At 44.3% G+C, this 19,887-nt stretch overlaps 1 protein-coding gene across 3 annotated transcripts in view; it reads right to left on the bottom strand.

The window, feature by feature from the left end:
- DZIP1 (DAZ interacting zinc finger protein 1) overlaps positions 1 to 7,682 on the bottom strand; it is a 60,554-nt gene extending 52,872 nt beyond the window's left edge. The window contains exons 1-5 of one of the 3 annotated variants that reach the window (XM_074387536.1): positions 7,368 to 7,682; positions 6,582 to 6,679; positions 6,007 to 6,221; positions 4,970 to 5,226; positions 4,305 to 4,853 (exon numbers count right to left, since the gene is read on the bottom strand). In XM_074387536.1, coding sequence (XP_074243637.1) covers positions 4,305 to 4,853; positions 4,970 to 4,972 — 552 coding nt within the window. In that variant the 5' untranslated portion in view covers positions 4,973 to 5,226; positions 6,007 to 6,221; positions 6,582 to 6,679; positions 7,368 to 7,682. The remainder of the gene's footprint in view (positions 1 to 4,304; positions 4,854 to 4,969; positions 5,227 to 6,006; positions 6,222 to 6,581; positions 6,680 to 7,367) is intronic. The other 2 variants (XM_074387535.1, XM_010338796.3) reach the window with 2 other exon arrangements.
- Positions 7,683 to 19,887: the final 12,205 nt, after the last annotated feature.

Genomic DNA, 19,887 nt, shown 5'->3' with positions numbered 1-19,887 from the left:
TGGCATGTCCTCAAAAAGGTCCTCCCTCAAGATCCTCCTGCCAGTCTCTGTCACATCACGTTGTCTTATTTTCATCTTCATACATCTCACTGGCTAATATTTTCACGTTTATGTGCTTCACTTGTTTATTGTCTCCTGCCCAGTCCCTCTGGGTTCTAGAACGCAGCCTCTGAGGGCAGAGACTCCAGCTTATCTATAGCTTTGTTGCCAGAGCACAACCTTAATACATGAATGAACAAAAGCTTGGAAGTATAACCTATCAAAATAAATTTTCTGAGAAAAAAGAAATCAGTTCCACCTATACTTCTGTTTTTCCACTTTAACATTGATTCAAATTTTAAGCAAAAATCCCATTTGTTTCATCTATATCCTTACCCCTGGATTACTCTGAAGTAAATCCTGGATGTTATATATTTCATTTGTAAATATTTCAGAATGTGTCTCTAAAAGAAAGATAGGAGTTGAAGAAAAATCAATATCATTATTCCACCTTATAAAATATAAAAATTAAATCCTTTTTAAAACAGATATCCAACCCTTTGGATAATTTTTAATTTTTGTTAATTTGATAATTTTCCCCATTATGTCACATATTAGAAAAAAAAATTCGGTTTGTTTTGGAATAAATATTAATAACTGGATCCAAATAAGGCTCACATCCTGTAACTGATGGCTATGTGTCTTAACGCTCTTTTAGTCATAGGTTTCCCTCCACCTCTTTTATTTCTTCCTATCCTTTTGCTGAAGAGGCCGAAGCTTGTCCTACAGAGTTTCTCTCCATCTGGATTTTGCTGTTTTCATGCCCATTGTGTGTCACTGAGCATGTTCTTCTGTTCACCATACTGCCTTAGTGTAACTTTATCCACACTTCAGGCTTTTGTTTCTAAAACTAACATTCTGTATATTTCTTTTCTTTTTTTCTTTCGGATGTGTCTCCCTCCGCCACCCAGACTGGAGTCCAGCGGCACAGTCATGGCTCACTGCAGCCTTAACCTCCCAGGTTCAAGTGAGTCTCCTGCCTCAGCCTCCTGAGTAGCTGGGATTACAGGTGACTGCCACCACTAATTTTTGTATTTTTAGTAAACATGAGGTTTCACCATTTGGCCAGCCTGGTCACAAACTCTCAACCTCAAATGATCTGCCCACCTTGGCCTCCCAAAGTGCTGTAATTACAGGCGTGAGCCACTAAGCCTGGCCCACCCTGAGTTAAATCTAAGAGGTGGGTATATGGTGTGTCTTTAATTAGTCTATGCACTTTTTTGTATATTTATAATATTCTAATACTAGTTTTTATTTAAAAATCAATGAGGTTTTTCTTTTAAAATTCTCTCTATATGGGTATTCACTATATTGTCATTTTAATTTTTCTGTGTTTTAAATTTTTTAAAGTAAAATATTGAGGAAAAAGACCTTACACATTGCCATCACTACCCCCCTTATACACAACATACACACACACACACACATACACATGCACCCCAGTGGGGAAAAAAGCCCATTAGGAGATGTGTGTGTGTCTGTGTGTTCAAGCCTTCAAGAATGGACATCTTTAATTTTTTTTTTATCTCAGCTACTCAGTTCTTAGGATTTCTTAAAGCAAAGAAAATGGAGACAGAAGTGGTATGAGAATGAGAATAAGACCACAATTCCTCTAAGGTCACCCTGATAATGCTGTGGACCCAATCATTGTGTCAGAACAAGGAGTCCAGGCTTTGTATTTTCTGTATTGGAGAAGAAAGAAAAACTGACATGATGGCGGACATATGAGTGTTCACATTTTGTAATATGTCAGCTTTGGCATTTGTCATGCCACAGAACATTTTCCACTCATTCCCAGGTATTAGCTAACACAGTGACAACTAACTATATGTTAAGCAGTGCTCTAAGCACAGTCCGTACACTAAGTCATTCAATCCCCATTAACAACTGCTATATGGTAGGTACAATTAATATACCCATTTCACAGAGTAGATACTGAGGCACAGGGAGGTTGAGCAACTTGCCAAGGTCTAGGTAGCTGAAAAAGTAGGAGGTGTCACTCATTTGATAAATTAAGTCATTACCTTTTAATCCTTACTTATCATTCACATTTGAAAACCTTCTCTTAGGCCGGACAAGGTGGCTCACATTTGTAATCCCAGCACTTTGGGAGGCTGAGGCAGGTGGATCACTTGAGGTCAGGAGTTCAACACTAGCCTGGTCAAAATGGTGAAACCCCATCTCTACTAAAAATACAAAAATTAGCTGGGCCTGGTGGCACATGCATGTAGTCCCAGCTACTCGGGAGGCTGGGGTAGAAGAATCACTTGAACCCAGGAGACAGAGTCTGCAGTGAGCTGAGATTGCGCCACTGCTCTCCAGCACTCCTACCTGGACAACAGAGTAAGATTCTGTCTTAAGGAAAAAAAAAAAAAGAAAGAGAAAATTTTCTCTTATAACAGTTGTTTCTATGGTAACCCCAAAAAAGGAAAAAAAGTTTATAAACATACAATGTCTCTATGTTAGAGGTTTTAACATTTCACTAGATGACTGCTAAAGCTGGAGTATAATAAACTGTTAAACATATTAGGCTGGGTGTGGTGGCTCAAGCCTGTAATCCCAGCACTTTGGGAGGCCGAGGCGGGTGGATCACGAGGTCGAGAGATCGAGACCGTCCTGGTCAACATGGTGAAACCCCGTCTCTACTAAAAATACAAAAAATAAGCTGGGCATGGTGGCTCGTGTCTGTAATCCCAGCTACTCAGGAGGCTGAGGCAGGAGAATTGCCTGAACCCAGGAGGCGGAGGTTGCGGTGAGCCGAGATCGCGCCATTGTACTCCAGCCTGGGTAACAAGAGCGAAACTCCGCCTCAAAAAAAAAAAAAAAAAATTAAAATAGAATCCATTCTATTTGTTGCACAAGAAGAAAACCGTCTTAGCACTATCTGTAAATATTTAATTGTTAAGCAGCATTTATTAAACAAATAGGCAATTAGCAATGCCCAGTGTCATTTGAAGATTATAACTCAGGGTTATCTACCCAAGACCAAACACTAAGTCCTTTTAATAGTTTTTTTTTTTTTTTTTTTTTGAGATGGAATCTCACTCTGTCACCAGGCTGGAGGGAGTGCAGTGGCTCAATCTTGGCTCACTACTATCTCCATCTCCTGGGTTCAAGCAATTCTTCTGCCTCAGCCTCCCGAGTACCTGGGATTACAGGCGCGTGCCACCACACCCAGCTAATTTTTGTAGTTTTAGTAGAGATGGGGTTTCACTATGTTGGCCAGGATGATATTGATCTCTTGACCTTGTGATTCACCTACCTCAGCCTCCCAAAGTGCTGAGATTACAGGCATGAGCCACCCTGCCCAGCCTCTAATAGTATTCTTTCCTAACTATTCCTCTATCTGAAGAACATTCCTGCTGGGTCAGTCCTGAGCAATATTAACTCCATCATTTTCTCTGCCCTGCACCCAGTTCTCTCCAGCATTCATGCATTGACTCCACTATTCCTAAGTCCACTGAGGCACTTTAAGCCATAGTTGGCCAAAAGGACTAGAAAGTAAGGGCATGGCATCAATGTTGTTAATCTGTTGTGTACTTCGATATCTTTCTCAGTCATTGTTTATGACTTCTGCACATCCTCCAACTAGTCAATAAAAAAAAATACATTGTTTTATGTTACACTAAAAAATACGTGGACTCAATGTCTAACCCAAAACAGTGGAAGATTAAGACCAGAAGATAAAAACATTTTATTCTTTAAATACTGTTGTTATGTAAGTGAATGTTCTTGTTCTTAGAAATATTTAGGATCTGCAACTCACTGTGAAATGGTTCAAAAGTAATAACAATATGTTCATTGAAACATCGGAACTGTGGCAAATGCTAATAATTGGGGAATCTGGATAAAGGTCATATAAAAATTCTTTACACTCTCCTGTTAACTTTTCTGTCTGTTTGAAAATACTTGAAAATTTATAAAAATGAGAAAAAGACCCTACAAATTTAAACATTCTGGATCGTTTGTGGGCTGACTTCAACGGCAATTTGTCTTTGGTTTTTTTCATGATTAGGTTGATTAGGAGGAGGAAAGAGTTTCAACAACCAGCATGTAGAATAACTTCCATAAAGCACCGCAGATGACATTTGTTGTTTAATTATTAAGCCCCTGGTCGTCTGCGGAAGGTAATGAGCCATGACATTTGTTGGTTAAAATTACTGTTTCTGCTTAAAATACTATGTCTTCTGATATACTATATACATCTTTAAGAAGAAAGAGTGGTGAACCAGGACAGACCTCTCAAATGGGACACAGCTGCCCACCTGGTAATAGTTGGCTCTGGCCTCGATCATCAGCTGCTGGGAGGCGATCATCTTCTTCCTGCGTTTGCACTCTTCCTTGAGCATCTTGATCTCCCCCGCCTGCTTGGAGAGCAGGTTCTTGCTCTGCTCGCAGTCGCAGTGGCTCAGGCGCAGCCGCTCCTCCAGGGTGTGCACCTGCGAGGTGAGGAACTCCTGCGAGTGCAGCAGGTACTCGATGGTGAACTGCGCCAGACGAATGAGCTTCAGCAGCACCGGATCCACCCCCGACTGGCAGTGCGGGCACTTCTCATCCTCCAGCTTGCAGAAGGTGATGTTCGTGATGTTCTCCTGCAGCGTCAGCACGTCCACGGCCCCCGCCACCTTGTCCACGTCGATGGCACTCAGCCGCCGCCAGTCCACACTCTCCAGCCGCGGCCTGAACTGGAAGAAGGGCAGGGGCCCCAAAGCCGAACTGGGGGGCGCACAAGCCTCGGAGGCCGCGCCGGCGGCGGCGGCGTCAGGCCCCCCTGGGCCGCTGGAGAGCCGGTAGTAGACTTGCCTCTGGAAGGGCTGCGGGGGGGCACAAAGAGAGCGCGGCGGGAGGCGGAGATGGGGGGTGGGCAGGCTGGGGAGCTGGGGGTCCAGGGGAGCCCCGGTCTTTCCCAGCCCGGCCTCCCACCTCTTACCATGCTTGCAAGCCAATCTGCCGCCGCTGCTTGCTTACGGGGAACGGGGCGGTCTCCTCTACCCAGCCCGGGCCGCCTCCCGGGCCGCCGCCGCCACAGCCCTCAGGAACGGGAGAAGGCCGGGTCCCCTGCTTCCGCGGCGGCGGCGGCGGCGGCCTAAGGTCTGGGCGTCCAGGACGTTGCTATGGCAGCGTCCAGGTCCGGACCTGGAGCAAAGGGCGCGTTCGCCCGCGCGCGGTCAGCATGCGCCCAGGACCCTGCGGGACCAGAGAAAACCTCTTGGACGAGCCCGAGCGGACACAGCCGTCCACCCGAAGAGGATACCTCCTGGACTCGGCTCCCCAGGGAGTTAATCACCTTCCCTGGCCTTTGGGGCTGGACACTCCATGTCCCTAAGGCAGGCGTGGGGAGCCACATCCCTGGGAACCCTCGGTCCTAACTGCCATCCCTGGTTATTTATTCACTGCAGCCCTGGCCTTAGGCTTTGAAATGAGAAGTATCTATTCATTTCATCACTGATAAGAAATGAAAAGAAATCCATTCATCCTCATCTTTTACACACGATTTAGAAAACATTAAGCAATAAAAATACATGTAATTAAATGGGGTAGAGGCTGCAAAAAGGCATGAGGAAGCTTTCGGCATAACAGTAATGTTCTTCATTTTGATTGCGGTGTTGATTACCCAGCAATATACACTTGACGAAATTCATCAAATTGTATCTTTAAAATTAAGGGTGCGTTTTTATTATATCTCAATCAAGTTGTTTTCAAAATGAAATTTGCAGTAAATCATATTTGATGGCAGGCTTTCTAGATTTCTTATACCCAAGTTGCTTTTTAAATGGAGGCTTTCTTCCTCTATAGGTTAGTTAGCAGCCTAAATGTAACATTTTGATAAAAGTACAAACCAAATAACTCCCCAAAATATGTAATACTGCACCTGTCTTTCCAAAAGGACATATGCTTAAAATGCTGAAGGTAGAAACAGACGAAGGGGAATTTTACCAACAAGTTTTATAGGGCCATGGTATTTACCTTGCAAACGTGGGTCGGGGCTGCATTCTGGGTTTTGGAGAGGCTAAAATATTTCTAGCAGCAACTTGTAGACCTCAGGCCTCTCATTTTTGTGGGTCTTCTGGGGGCCTCCAGTGGTTACCACAGAGATCAATAAGCTGAGGAAAAGCCAGACATTCCCCAATCCACCGGGGAATTCCTGCTTGGACGAGACATCAGGAATTTTTTTTTCTTTCCTAACATCCAGATATGTGAACAGAAGAAAGGAAAATACAATTCAGAGTAACTGGAAGCAAAGTGGTAATATCGAATATATTTTGCACTTTCCAAATATTGTTAACTAGAAATAAACCCATGCAAAAACATCCAGGAAATAAAACACGCACTTCATATGGTTTCAAATAAACCATATGTCCAAGTGTTTTTTAATTGGCCTTTAGAAAAACAACAATTTCCTACAACCAGGCATAAAAGTGCTAAAGACATAAATAGGTTCAAAGTTTGATTCTGTCATTTACTTGCTACCTAATCTAGAACAAATTGTCAGCCCTAAGACTCGGCTTCCCCCATCTATTTAAGGGCATCAAGACACCGACCTGACAGATCTGTAGACTCTGGGCTCCATCCACTGGGCTGCAGGATCAGCGGGAACAGGGGCTGTGGTCTCTCTTGCTCACGGATATATCCCTACCACCTAGCAGAGGACAGACACGGAGAAGGCGTTCAGAATTTGCTGAATGGACACATGAATGAAGAACGATCGAATGACTTAGGCGCTTGGTTAAGGAAACGTCAGCTCCCGCCCCCTTATCCCTCCTATTTTGCTGTCTCTGGCCTGTTAGAAGGATTAACCCATGCTCTGGACCAAGGGCTTCGGGGCTGAAAGTGGGGGTGGCCCGCGTGCCCCCTCTGAGGTCTGGGCGCAGATGCCCGTGGGCCTGAGGCGCCCATCTCCGTTGGCCGACACACTCCATCGTGGGGCGCCGTGCGGTTGACCACCCCTGCCCCCTTGCGTGGATCTCGGTCACAAGATGGCCGGAACAGGAAAGAAGGGGGCATGCTTTCCCGTTCCCTCCATTCCCCATCCCGGGTAGGGCCCCCAGCCTCGCGCGGCGCCTCAGGTCGCAGGCGCATGGCACCGCCTGGCAGCAGAACCCGCAGACAAAGGCCGAGAGACGCGGGCTCCGAGGAGACCTCGGCCCCCGCGGCGCCCCTCCTTGGAAGGCAAACGGGTAGTGGGGGCTGCGGCGGCTACGCCAGCTGCATCTGCAGCGGCTCGGCTCGCAGCCGGGAGAGGCAAGAAGGCCCGCTTCGCGGGTATAGAGATGCCCGTCCGCCACCGGCTCCTGTGGGCGCCTAGCGCATCCCAGATGTCGGCTCACCCCAGCTGCGCGCTCCTGGGCAGGTTCCGGGCGCTGCAGGCAGGCGGGGGCGACACAGGGGACCCAGACCCCAGGGTCGCTGCTAATCCGGGCAGGGCCCGCGGAGGCCGAGGAGCAGCAGCGCGGAGAGAGGCTGACCGGCTCCTTCTTGCAGGGTGCAGAATGAAACGTGTCTCGTCTGGGCAAGTTGTGGCGAGGCGGGTCGCCTGGCGCAGCTCCAGGTCCTTCCAGACTCCAGATCGCGGGCGACTCGGGATCCCCCACCCCCCTCCCGCCCCCTCCCCTCCGCGATCTCCCTCTGGCTTCTTCCCTTGGTGTCCCGGCTCATCTGGCAGCTGGGCGGGACCGCGCGCTTCTAGACCGCAGCGCTAAAATGCGCTCCGCCAATCCGGCAGCAGGCGCAGACACGTGGTGCCCGGGCGCGCTCTGTTGCTGGCGCTGGATGCTCACCCTAGGAAGGCTTTTCAAAGAGAAACCAGATTCGCTCCTACCCTGTGGTTGGCCTGGCCCTCAGCAAACTAATTTCCCTCAGGAGCTTTATGTGAATTATCTTCCAAGAAGATATGCGTTTTAATCGCAGAAGTCTGCAGATGTAAATGACCTTGAAAAGGCTATCTAATGTAGCCCTGCATTGAATGACATGGAAAACCGAGATTAGGGACTTTTCGCCAAAGCACTCTAGGATTTAAAACCACGTAGGTTTCTGCATCTGTTTTCTTTATGCCCACTTTAGGATGAAAAGCACGGATCCCTGTTGGTAGGAAGTTAGGCATTGCGAATTACAGGAGATGTGAGTCCGGAGTAGTGTGCTTATTTCTTTAACCTAAAATTGGAACACGTAGGACAAAATTCAGCATTTTTAAATCACAAGTAACCCAGAACGTTTGTATATACCATCATGAGAAATTTGACTGCCTCTTTTGCAAAACCTTTCTACTGTAGATAAATCTCTATCTATCTATCTATCTATCTATCTATCTATCTATCTATCATATATATCTGTATCTATCTCTCTCACTCTCTATCTATATATATAGTTTTAAATTAGAAAGGAGTAGCTGCAGAACTTTTATTGGACCAACATGCCATTGTAAAAGTGACTTTCCTGGTGCTTCTCCCTGACAGAAGCACAGGCTTCAAACATAGCAACAGCTAAATATATATTTATGTTGAATTCTTTCCTTCAGTTTTATTTGAAGCCATAAGGCCTGGGATGACCATGATAGTATTTTAAATTGATCTAATTTTAAAATGCTTTTAAAGAAAATTCAAGATCTCGATAAAAATCCTGTAAGTACTGTGGGGAAAGATTTCTGGATAGAAATTTCAGACAATATGAGGTAGTAAGGGCATTGCTCTGCAAAATCTGGTTTTTGCAAACTGTAGCCGTGTGTGTGTGTGTGTGTGTGTGTGTGTGTGTGTGTGTGTGTGATTGCTTAATTAATATTATTTGTTGATCTGCCATTTGAGTTATACATATTTCCCATCCCCACTATGAGTATATTACCCTACAGATGTGGAATTGGAGTAAGAAGAACCAATTGACTTTGGTGTAACTAAGCAGCCATGAAGCATTCTTGATCTGTGCAGAAACGCTATACCAATTGTCACATCAAACATGTTTTTTAATGATTAAAGTATCTGTCTCACGCATCAGATTATAAGAACCTCAAGTATTTGAGCATTTTGAGCATTTAGTAAGTCCTCAAATAAATATTCACTTTTTGAAGACAGAAATGATCCTAAAGAGCAATATAATAATATTGGTGAATATTAATCATTTTGTGCAGTAAGTAAACAAAAGCATTGCAGCTGAATTTATTTCAAGTATTTGTTTCTACTTCTCTCATTTGAAAATAGCTATTGATATTACCTGGCTAATGTTCTTTAGTATGAAGGGGATAAATAAATAAGGGCAGAAATTATATGTGTTGTCTGAGTCAAGACCTATTATTTTGCCTCATATTCCCATTTCAGAGATCTAACCTTGGTTTTATACATGTGGTTTAAAGAATAATAGGCCAGGTGCTGTGGTTTAAACCTGTGATCTCAGCACTTTGGGAAGCCAAGGTGGGTGGATCACCTCAGGTCAAGAGTTTGAGACCAACCTGGGCAACATGGTGAAACCCTGTCTCTACCAAAAATACAAAAATTAGCTGGGTATGGTGGTGCATACCCGTAATTCCAGCTACTTAGGAAGCTGAGGCTCAAGAATTGTTTGAACCTAGGAAGTGGAGGTTGCAGTGAGCCGAGATCTCGCCACTGCACTCCAGCCTGTGTGACAGAGCAAGACTCCATAAAATAATAATAAAATAAAATAAAAAAGAATAATAATAAAATGACCACTTGTTCATTTTACCCACCCCCAGGTTAAGAAAAAAATGTTCCCAACATTTTAGAAGCTGCTCTTCTCTCCACCTCTACAATCACATCCCTCTCCATCCTCTCAAAGATAACTACTCACGTAACTGTTGCGTGAATCCTTCCCTTGCTTTTCCTTATAGTTCACGCCCTATGTATCTATCTTTAAACATTCTACTATTAATACTTGCTTTTGAAAGCAAGGAGCAAACACAAGCCCAGCTGTGGAAGGCTGAGTTCTATAAGTATCTGGGTCAGTACCATCTTGAAACAGGCAAGAGAGTTCTGCCCCAGCCAGGCCCTTTGGAAAAGTCCAGGGAGCTAAAGCACCAGGCTTCCCCATAGTCTGTGCTATCCCTTGCCAAACCATGGTACTGGACGCCAAGCTGCATTGAAAATGAAAATCATCTTTTTCAGTTTCTTGGAACCACAGGCAGAACCCTCTCAATTTTGCAAGACGCTGCCGAAGGGGTTGCATAAGGGAAACCGAATTAACATTTTCTATTCCTGCCAGAGCAAAATCCACCTGACAAAACATAGACACTAGCCGCCCAGCTGAGAACCCAAGAGTAAACTAGCAAGGCTCAAACTTGCCCCTGTTGGCCCTTGTCATCTTTGATCCATTCAAAGTAGGGTGGAGTGACCTCCAACCACGAGTTTCAACATGTGGGCTCCGGGCAAGATGGAAAAGCAGACAGTCACCCTGAGTGACAGAAAAGATAAAGGGAGAGGAGAGAGAGAAAGAGAAAAGGATTGCCTGTGGTGAGGTGGGGAAGGTCAGGAGCTGAGAGAGGCCAGAGAAAGACCCACCCATGGTGGCAATACTGAATCAAAAGTTCAGGCGACCACCTGTCACTTGCAAAGAGAATTTTTTTTTTTTTTTTTTTTTTTTTGAGACAGAGTCTTACTTGTCACCCAGGCTGGAGTGCAGTGCTGCAGTCTCAGCTCACTGCAAACTTTGCCTCCTGGCTTCAGTTAATTCTCCTGCCTCAGCCTCCCAAGTAGCTGGGATTACAGGTGTGTGCCACCACACCTGGCTAATTTTTGTATTTTTAGTAGAGACAAGGTTTCATCATGTTGCCCAGGCTGGTCTCAAACTCCTGACCTCAGGCGATCTGCCTACTTCAGCCTTCCAAAGTGGCTCCCTTACAGATATGAGCCACCATGCCTTGCCTGCAAAGGGATTTTTTTCCAGCAGTCCCATCAGCCTTCAAATTTTCCCCCCTGGGGAGAAAAATACCTCCCCACGTCCCAGTATCCTGTACTTGCCTAATCCTCTCACCTACAGCTGTCAGCAATGAGTTCAAGGCAGGTTAATCTCCAAAGAGAACAGTGGTTAACATCCCATAGTGCCAAATCCATTCCTAACCAACAGAGACTTAACCAAGGGTAACCTCTAACACCCTAAATCTTGGGAAGGACCCTAACCTTCCTAAGTTGAGCCTCTAATCCAGTTTTGGACAAGCGTCTTTGCCATTTAGTAAGAGGGGCCTTTTAGCCCCTATTTCTCAAGAGGGACTTTAGCTCTCCTAACTTAGTCTCTAACGCAATTCCATCCTTTGCCTAGGATAAAATGTACGCTACTACTTACTCAAAGTCGGTTGATTGGTGCTGCAGTCTACTTCCTTTGGGTCAGGGGTCTCTTCAGTATAGTTTTGTGGTTTGCCAGGAAAATGTTACCAGAAAGAGGTCCTGATCCAGACCCCAAGAGAGGGCTCTTGGGTCTCTCACAAGAAAGAATTCAGGGCGAGTCCATAAAATGAAAGCAAGTTTATTGGCCAGGTGTGGTGGCTCACACCTGTAATCCCAGCACTTTGGGATGCCAAAGCAGGTGGATAACTTGAGGTCAGGAGTTTGAGACCAGCCTGGACAACATGGTGAAACTCTATCTCTACTGAAAATACAAAAATTAGCCAAGTGTGGTGGTGCACACCTGTAATTCCAGCTACTTGGGAGCCTGAGGCAGGAGAATCACTTGAGCCCAGGAGGCAGAGGTTGCAGTGAGCTGAGATCATGCCACTGCACTCCAATCTGGGTGACAGGATGACTGTTTTCAAAAATAATAATAATAAAGGAAGAAGTTTATTAAGAATGTGAAGGGAGGCTGAGGTGGGCAGATCACCAGGTCAGGAGTTCAAGACTAGCCTGATCAACATGGAGAAACCCTGTCTCTACTAAAAATACAAAATTAGCTGGGTGTGGTGGTGCATTCCTGTAATCCCAGCTTCTTGGGAGGCTGAGGCAGGAGAACTGCTTGAACCCAGGAGGCGGAGGTTGCAGTAAGTTAACATCATGCCATTGCACTCCAGCCTGGGTAACAGAGTGAGACTCTGTCTCAAAAAAAAAAAAAAAAAAAAAAGAAAAGAAAAGAAAGTGAAGGAGTGAAGGAATCAAAGAAAGGCTACTCCATAGACAGAACAGCCTTTACCATATTTTTTAAATTCAATTCACTGTTAATGGGCACTTTGGTTGATTCCATGCCCTTGCTATAGCGAATAGTGCTGTGATGAACATATGGGTATATGTGTCTATTTGATGGAATGAATTCTTTTCATTTGGATATACACCACGTAGTGGTATTGCTGTATTGAATGGTAGTTCTATTTTAAGTTCTTTGAGAAATCTCTAAACTGCTTTCCACAGTGGCTGAACTAGTTTGCATTTTCGCCAACAGTGTATAAGCATTACCTTTTCTCCGAAGCCTCACCAACATCTGTTGTTTTTGACTTTTTAATAACTGCCATTCTGACTGATGGAGAAGGACAGGAACAGATACTTCTCAAAGGAACACACACAAGAGGCCAACAAACATATGAAAAAAATGCTCAGCATCACAAATCATCAAAGAAATGCAAATCAAAACAACAATGAGATACCATCTCACACTAGTCACTGTGAGATTTAACAGAACTTGGTTTTAGGGCTGGTTTATAGGGAGATATGTATCCTGAAAGATTTAGGGGCTTGCAAGGAATTTCTTTGTAATTTGTGTGGTGGGCTATCTGGGAAGGTGTATGGCTTTCTACCATTGTGGGAACCTGACTTATGTATAAGACTCTGGCATGGGATTGTGAAATTATAGCCATCTGTTTGGGAAAAAAATGTAGGCAGTTTTGCCTGACTCAGTTGCCAAGCTCAACTCTTTTTTGGGCATAGTGAGTTTGGGGGTCCCAAGATTTGATTTTCCTTCACACTTGGAACCTGAAAGTCAGACTCCCATACAAAGGGTGGGAAGGCAGAATGATGTTGTAAGGGGTCATATCAGTCTTGAACTGATTGCATCTAGACATCTCTTCCAGGTGAGAAACCTTTTCATGAAATTTATCTGGATGTTCTCTTTTATTCAGAAAATCAAATTTTAATTGTCATTAGAACCTCCCACATCACATGATTGTTCTGCAGATTACAGGTCATGGTTCTTGTAATAATTCAATTTCAATTGTATTCATTGCCACCCCAGCAATTAAATTTTTGAGAGACCCAGGCACAGTGGCTCATGCCTATAATTCTAGCACTTTGGGAGGCCAAGGCAGGTGGATCAGTTGAGTTCAGGAGTTCGAGACCAGCCTGGTCAACATAGTGAAACCCCGTCTCTTCCAAATAACACAAAAATTATCCAGGCATAGTGTCACAAACCTGTAGTCCCGGCTACATGGGAGGCTGAAGCAGGAGAATCACTTGAACCAAGGAAACAGAGATTGCAGTGAGCCAAGATTGCACCACTACATTCCAGCCTGGGTGACAGAGTGAGACTCCATCTCAAAAATAAGTAAATAAAAAAATAAACAAATACATTCCTGGAAGAAGGATTCTAGTTGACTTAGTAACATGCCCAACCAAGTGGTTTGGCTAAAGGCAGGTGTAGAGAAAGCTCCCACACTATTGTGGAAGGGGATCTCAGAGAGGGAAATCCACAAATGTAGAGAGGGAGAGACAGCTCCCACGTTGCTGTGGGAGGGGATCAGAGAAGGGGTCCGCACAGGTAAGGGGCACTGGGGTTTCAACTTTGAAGTTATTCCTGCCCCATTAATGTTTTTGTCCGATGAAGAGGAATTCTTTCAAACTTCCTCTGGAGTGATTGATCTTTTGACTTTGATCCCAAATTGGTTGCTTGGGCCCACAGCAGAGCCCCTCCTTCCAGGGCTTTTGGCGGGCTTTCTAAATAAAGGAAGCTCACCTGGAATTTTACCTAGCCCGCTCATGGGAAAGTTAGACAAAGAACTCTAGGGTCCCAGATGGGGAGGTGGATGGAGGCAAGGTGCTGGGAAGTTCTTACCTTTGAAACCACGCCCCCTGTGGACCCGGGCAGAGAAGTTAACATAGTCCCTTCCAAGCAACTCCAAAACTCAACAAGGCAAACACCACCAAATCTTGAGGCCTAAGAGCAACTTTCCCTGACTTCGTGTCCTGCCTTCTGAACACAATGGGGCAGAGGTTAAGGTCCCCAAGGCCCCAAGGTATCCCAGCCCTACAGCTTTGCTGGGCACAGCACATGGAGAAGCTGTCACTTGGCCCCAAGGTCCCAAGGTATCCCAGCCCTACAGCTTTGCTGGGCACAGTACATGGAGAAGCTGTGTTGAGTACCTGTGGCTCTCACAGGCTGGTATTGCATGCTGGCATTTCTATAGGTCTGGGGTCTCTGGGGCAGAGACCCTGCCCCCGTGGCTTCGTAGTTTCATAGCTGGAGGGAATTTGTCTCAGGATGAATCATACCCTGATTCTCACCCATATCTGATTTAAGAGACTCTAGTGGGGATTCTCTGCAGTGGCCCTGCCTCTGGAGCAAGTCTTTGCCTGGTCCCCAAGGCTGTCTGAGATATCCTTTGAATTCTAGGTGGAGGCCACTAATGCCTCCACAGCTCCTGCATTCTGCAAGCCTGCAGAAGTAGCACCACCTGGATGCAGCCAAGGTGTATGGCTATGCCTTCTGAGATGGGTGGCCTGAGCCACACTTGGGCCTACTTAAGCCATACCTGGAAAAGTTGAGGAGTGCTGCACCAGAATGCAGAGCGCAGAGACCTAAGGCAGCCCTGGGCAGTGAGCCCCAAGCTTCCATGGACCCGTGAGCCCTGCAAAACCATTCTTTCCTCAAGACCCTGGCATGCTGGGCTTGAGATGGGCATGGCAGCCTCAAAGATCTCTGAAATGCCTTTGGGGTCACTCTCTCATTGTCTTGATGAATAAATAGCTCCAGGTTCCTTGTATCTATACTAATCTCCCTATCAGCAGTCACTTGGCCACTCTCTTGGTTTTTTCCCCTACACATTTTTTTAATCTTTATATACCCAGGCTGTGAATTTTCCAAATTTTCACATTCTGCTTCTCTTTTAATTATAAATTTTATCTTTAAATCATTTCTCTTCTATAGTTCTTTAATATAAGCAGTTAAGGGAAGCACTACAACTCTTTGAATATTTTTTTGCTTAGTGTTCTCTGAGCCAGGTGGCTGCCTCCTCTTTCTCCACGCACCCTTTTCCCACCTTCCATGAATGGCCAGGTATCCCCACTGGCTCCTGGGCCAGGAGGCATCCAAGCTTCTGTGAAGCTGCCATAGGAGCCTGTCTTAGTTGGTTTGTGCTGCTATGACATAAAATTTATTTTCTCTCAGTTCTGGAGGCTGGGAAGTTGAAGATCAAGGTGCTGGCGTGTTCCATTTTCTGGTGAAGGCCCAATCTCTGCTTCCAATCGGGGTGGAGCTTTGATGCTGAATCCTTGGAAGGGAAAACACTGCATCCTTCTGTAGTAGAAAAGCTGGAAGGTCAAGACAACCAAATGCTTTGTGAGGCCTCTTTATAAGGGCCTTAATCACATTCATGAAAGGAGGACCCTATGGTCAAATCACCTCTTATACCCCATCTCTTAACACTATTACATCAGTAATACCTGAATTTGGAGATGACATATTCAAACCATAGCAACAAACAATTCAAAAAAATCTTGTTAATAAAAAGTAAATACTTTATGCAGACTTGCCCTATGCGACACTGAGAGGTTACCCAATAGTACCTCCCACTGTCATGACAATGTCAGGAAGACTCGTGAAATGGCAATTTCTGGATTATATCTGTTTTTACCTCTAGTTTCTTCTTAATTATGTCCTGTTTCTTCAATCTACAGCCTCAGTGGTAAATTTAGCCACATTAACACACCCTACAAGCAACAGAAAAGGAAAAAGGAAAAGATGAAAAAAACCCACCATTTTTTACATTTCATGGCGCATTAAGAAATCAAGGTAGTTGCAATAATTCAGATGGCCATAGTAATTCAGATGGGGTTCTGCATGGAAATTGGTGATTTTATGCAATGCATTCAGATAATGCATTTCAAACTTCCTCTGGAGTAATCAATTGATCTTTGACTTTGCAAAGATTCAGGTCTTTGATCTGAATGCAATACATTCAGATAATGCATAGCATAAAATCACCACATCTAAGGGGATGGCATTCATCATTGACATGTGTTAAATTATGAAACTAACAACGACAATTACAGAGCTGAGAAACAGAAATAACCTAGGTATTTAATGATATTATTAAGCAGAAGATCATATTGTTACTGAAGTCTGTCCTACATTTAGACTACCAGTTAAATGAGATAGTAAACTGCTTTATTGTTTAATCCAATTTGAGGAATAAGAAAGTTACAAACATGGAAAATATTAACACAGCTATATCAATAATCATTTTAAATATGAATGATCCAGCACATAAATAAACCAATTAAAAGACAGATTTTAGGAGTGGATTAAAGAACAAGACCCAACAAAATGTTATGTATAAGAAACCTACTTTATATATGAAGACTCAGATTAAAAGCTAAGGGATGGAAACAGATGATATACTATGCTAACACTAATCAAAAGAAATCTGGAGCAGATAAATTAATTTCAGAGAAAGCAGACTTCAGAACAAGAAAAGTTATCAGTGATAAAGAGTGGTACCACATAATGATAAAGTTTGCAAAAGACATAACAATCTGAACATCTGTGTACGTTAAGAACAGAATGTCAAGTACCTGAAGATGGATAGAATTGCAAGAGAAATAGACAAAATCACTATTACACTTGGAGACTTCAACATCCTTCTTTTAACAACTGATAAATCAAGCAGGAAAAACATCAGTTATGTCATAATTGACCTGAAAGGTACTATTGACCAACTCGATCTAATTGATGTTTAAAGAATATTCCATCTAATAATAGCAGACCACATATTCTTTGCCAATTCACTTGGGATGTTCACCATGACAGACATTATGGGCCATCGAACACACCTTAACAAAGATAAAAGAATAGGAATTATAAAAAGTATGTTGTCAGACTACAATGGAATTAAACTAAAAATCAATACCTGAAAGATAACTGGTAAATCCCTAAGTATTTGGAGATTAAGCAATATACGTCTATATAATACATATATCAAAGAAGAAATCTCAAGAATTTACAAATATTTTAAATGAGAATACAACTTGTCAAAATTTGTGCAATGCAACATTAGCAGGGCTTAGAGGGAAATGTGCTCATTAGAAGCCAGTTACTAAGTTTGACCCACACCTGAGGAGAGGGGAGTTAAGTTTGCCTTTTGAAGGGAGCAAGCATCTAAGATTTTGTGGCCATGTTTTAAAACCACTAGACCAACCAAAACCATAACCTCTCTTTCATTGATTGTTCCCTGGGGGCCTAAGTGGCAAAAATGGCCAGGTGGCAATCTCAACTTCCAGTTCAATTGAATCATTAATGTATTCCCTTGAACTGACTCAGGACTGGGAAATAGACTTTAAAAAACAACAGTAACCAAACTTACCTTTCAAGGACTTTGGCTCAGTCCTGGCATTTGTGGTGGGGTGGGATGGGAGGGTCAAATATTAGATAAGAACCCACAGTTTGATGAAATGTCACATTTTGGAGTCCTGTGATTAATTTATCCCAGCCAGATTTCATGAAAGTCAGATTATTTTTTGGAATCTGATTACCATGGCCATGTTCCTATCTGTTAGGATAACCAGGATCAGTTTATCTTTGATGGTTAATAGCTTCCAAATGGGCACAGGCACTCTGAACTCCTCCCATCCCTTTGAGGTCTGGGAGCCCATTTCAGTGGCAGTTCCTACATGCAGCATTTCAAGTCCAGAGGGGGCTTTTTGTCAAGAGTTGTCTGCTTCTTCTGGGGTAGATACAGAATTAGTTCACTATACTTCCATGCCGCTTTCCTCTGATGTGCCTTCCTGCTGTGCAGAGGTTAGAAAGCTTAAAAACCACGCTTCCAGGGGCCAGGCGCAGTGGCTCAAGCCTGTAATCCCAGCACTTTGGGAGGCCGAGGCAGGTGGATCACGAGGTCAAGAGATCGAGACCATCCTGGTCAACATGGTGAAACCCCATCTCTACTAAAAATACAAAAAATAAGCTGGGCATGGTGGCGTGTGCCTGTAATCCCAGCTACTCAGGAGGCTGAGGCAGGAGAATTGCGTGAACCCAGGAGGCGGAGGTTGCAGTGAGCCGAGATCGCGCCATTGCACTCCAGCCTGGGTAACAAGAGTGAAACTCCGTCTGAAAAAAAACAAAAAACAAAAAACAAAAAACCCACGCTTCTAGACTTCTTTCCGGCTCCTATTCTGGAAGCACATTGGTTTCTGCCAATTAAATCTACTCTTGAATGATTTGAAAGGCAGAAGTGAGACAGAGGCTATTTTCCTGCTGGTTTGGCTGTTATGCTGGGTTACAAGGATGAGTATCATAGGCGAAGGCAGCAGCTGATCTTGGCGTGTCTGATCACAACTTTCAAGGGTGTCAAGTGGCTGCTGAGACAGAGGTGGCTGCACTGACATTTTTTATTGGAAGGTAGAACTCCTGAATGAAAAGGTTCCAGTGCTGCCCCCCACCCCAGTTCCAGCTTCTCTAGCCCTTCTGATGACTCTGCAGAAGTCTAATTCTACGCAGGTTCCTTGCTGCTTACAATACCTAGAGGGGTTTCAATTTCCCACACTAAAACCATACTGATGCCGGGTGCGGTGGCTCATGCCTGTAATCCCAGCACTTTGGGAGGCTGAGGTGGGCAGATCACCTGAGGTCAGGAGTTCGAGAATAGCCTGGCCAACATGGTGAAACCCCATCTCTACTAAAAATAAAAAATTAGCCGGGTGTGGTGGCACATGCCTGTAATCTCAGCTACTCAGGAGGCTGAAGCAGGAGAATTGCTTGAACCCGGGAGCCGAAGGTTGCAGTGAGCCGAGACTGCACCATTGCACTCCAGCCTGGGCAACAGAGCGAGACCTTGTCTCAACAAACAAACAAACAAACAAAACATACTGATACCCCTTACCAACCTATATTTTTATAACTAAGATGAAAGTTTCTATCACAGATGTGGTGAGGAAGTGTCTAGACTGGATGAGTATAATCTTTCTTTTTTTTTTTTTTTTTTTTTTTTTGAGACGGAGTTTCGCTCTTGTTACCCAGGCTGGAGTGCAATGGTGCGATCTCGGCTCACTGCAACCTCTGCCTCCTGGGTTCAGGCAATTCTCCTGCCTCAGCCTCCTGAGTAGCTGGGATTATAGGCACGCACCATCATGCCCAGCTAATTTTTTGTATTTTTAGTAGAGACGGGGTTTCACCATGTTGACCAGGTTGGTCTCGATCTCTCGACCTCGTGATCCACCCGCCTCGGCCTCCCAAAGTGCTGGGATTACAGGCTTGAGCCACCGCGCCCGGCCGAGTATAATCTTTCATTCCCTTTTCCTAAAATTTTGACATTCCTTCTATTATACTTGTTAAGGGATTTCCGATTTGGGAGATTTCTGACTTTGTGGGACAAAGTTCAGTGTATATTTGCATTGAATAGTCTTTCCCCAACTTATTAGCACCCTGAATATCTAATCTCTGGGAAGTGCCCATATCTGTACATTTGACCTGATCCAAAATATGGACCATGTTTCTTGACCTAATAGACTTAAAATTTATTCCCAGAAATATTTTCTCAAGGTTTGAAAATATAAATTGGCAAGTTCCCGACACTTGTAGATTTCTAAATCTTCTGCAGCAATATTTAACATCGCCCTGCCAAACCCCACGAGGCCATGCTAATTTTGCATTCTGGTTGTCGTAATGACAGTGTGCCTTGGCTTTTCGAAGACAAAATATTAGTTCTCATGTGCAAAGGTGGCA

The sequence above is a fragment of the Saimiri boliviensis genome, chromosome 16 (assembly GCF_048565385.1).
Source record: "Saimiri boliviensis isolate mSaiBol1 chromosome 16, mSaiBol1.pri, whole genome shotgun sequence".
NCBI lineage: Eukaryota > Metazoa > Chordata > Mammalia > Primates > Cebidae > Saimiri > Saimiri boliviensis.
This window is presented reverse-complemented; position numbering and strand designations above follow the sequence as displayed.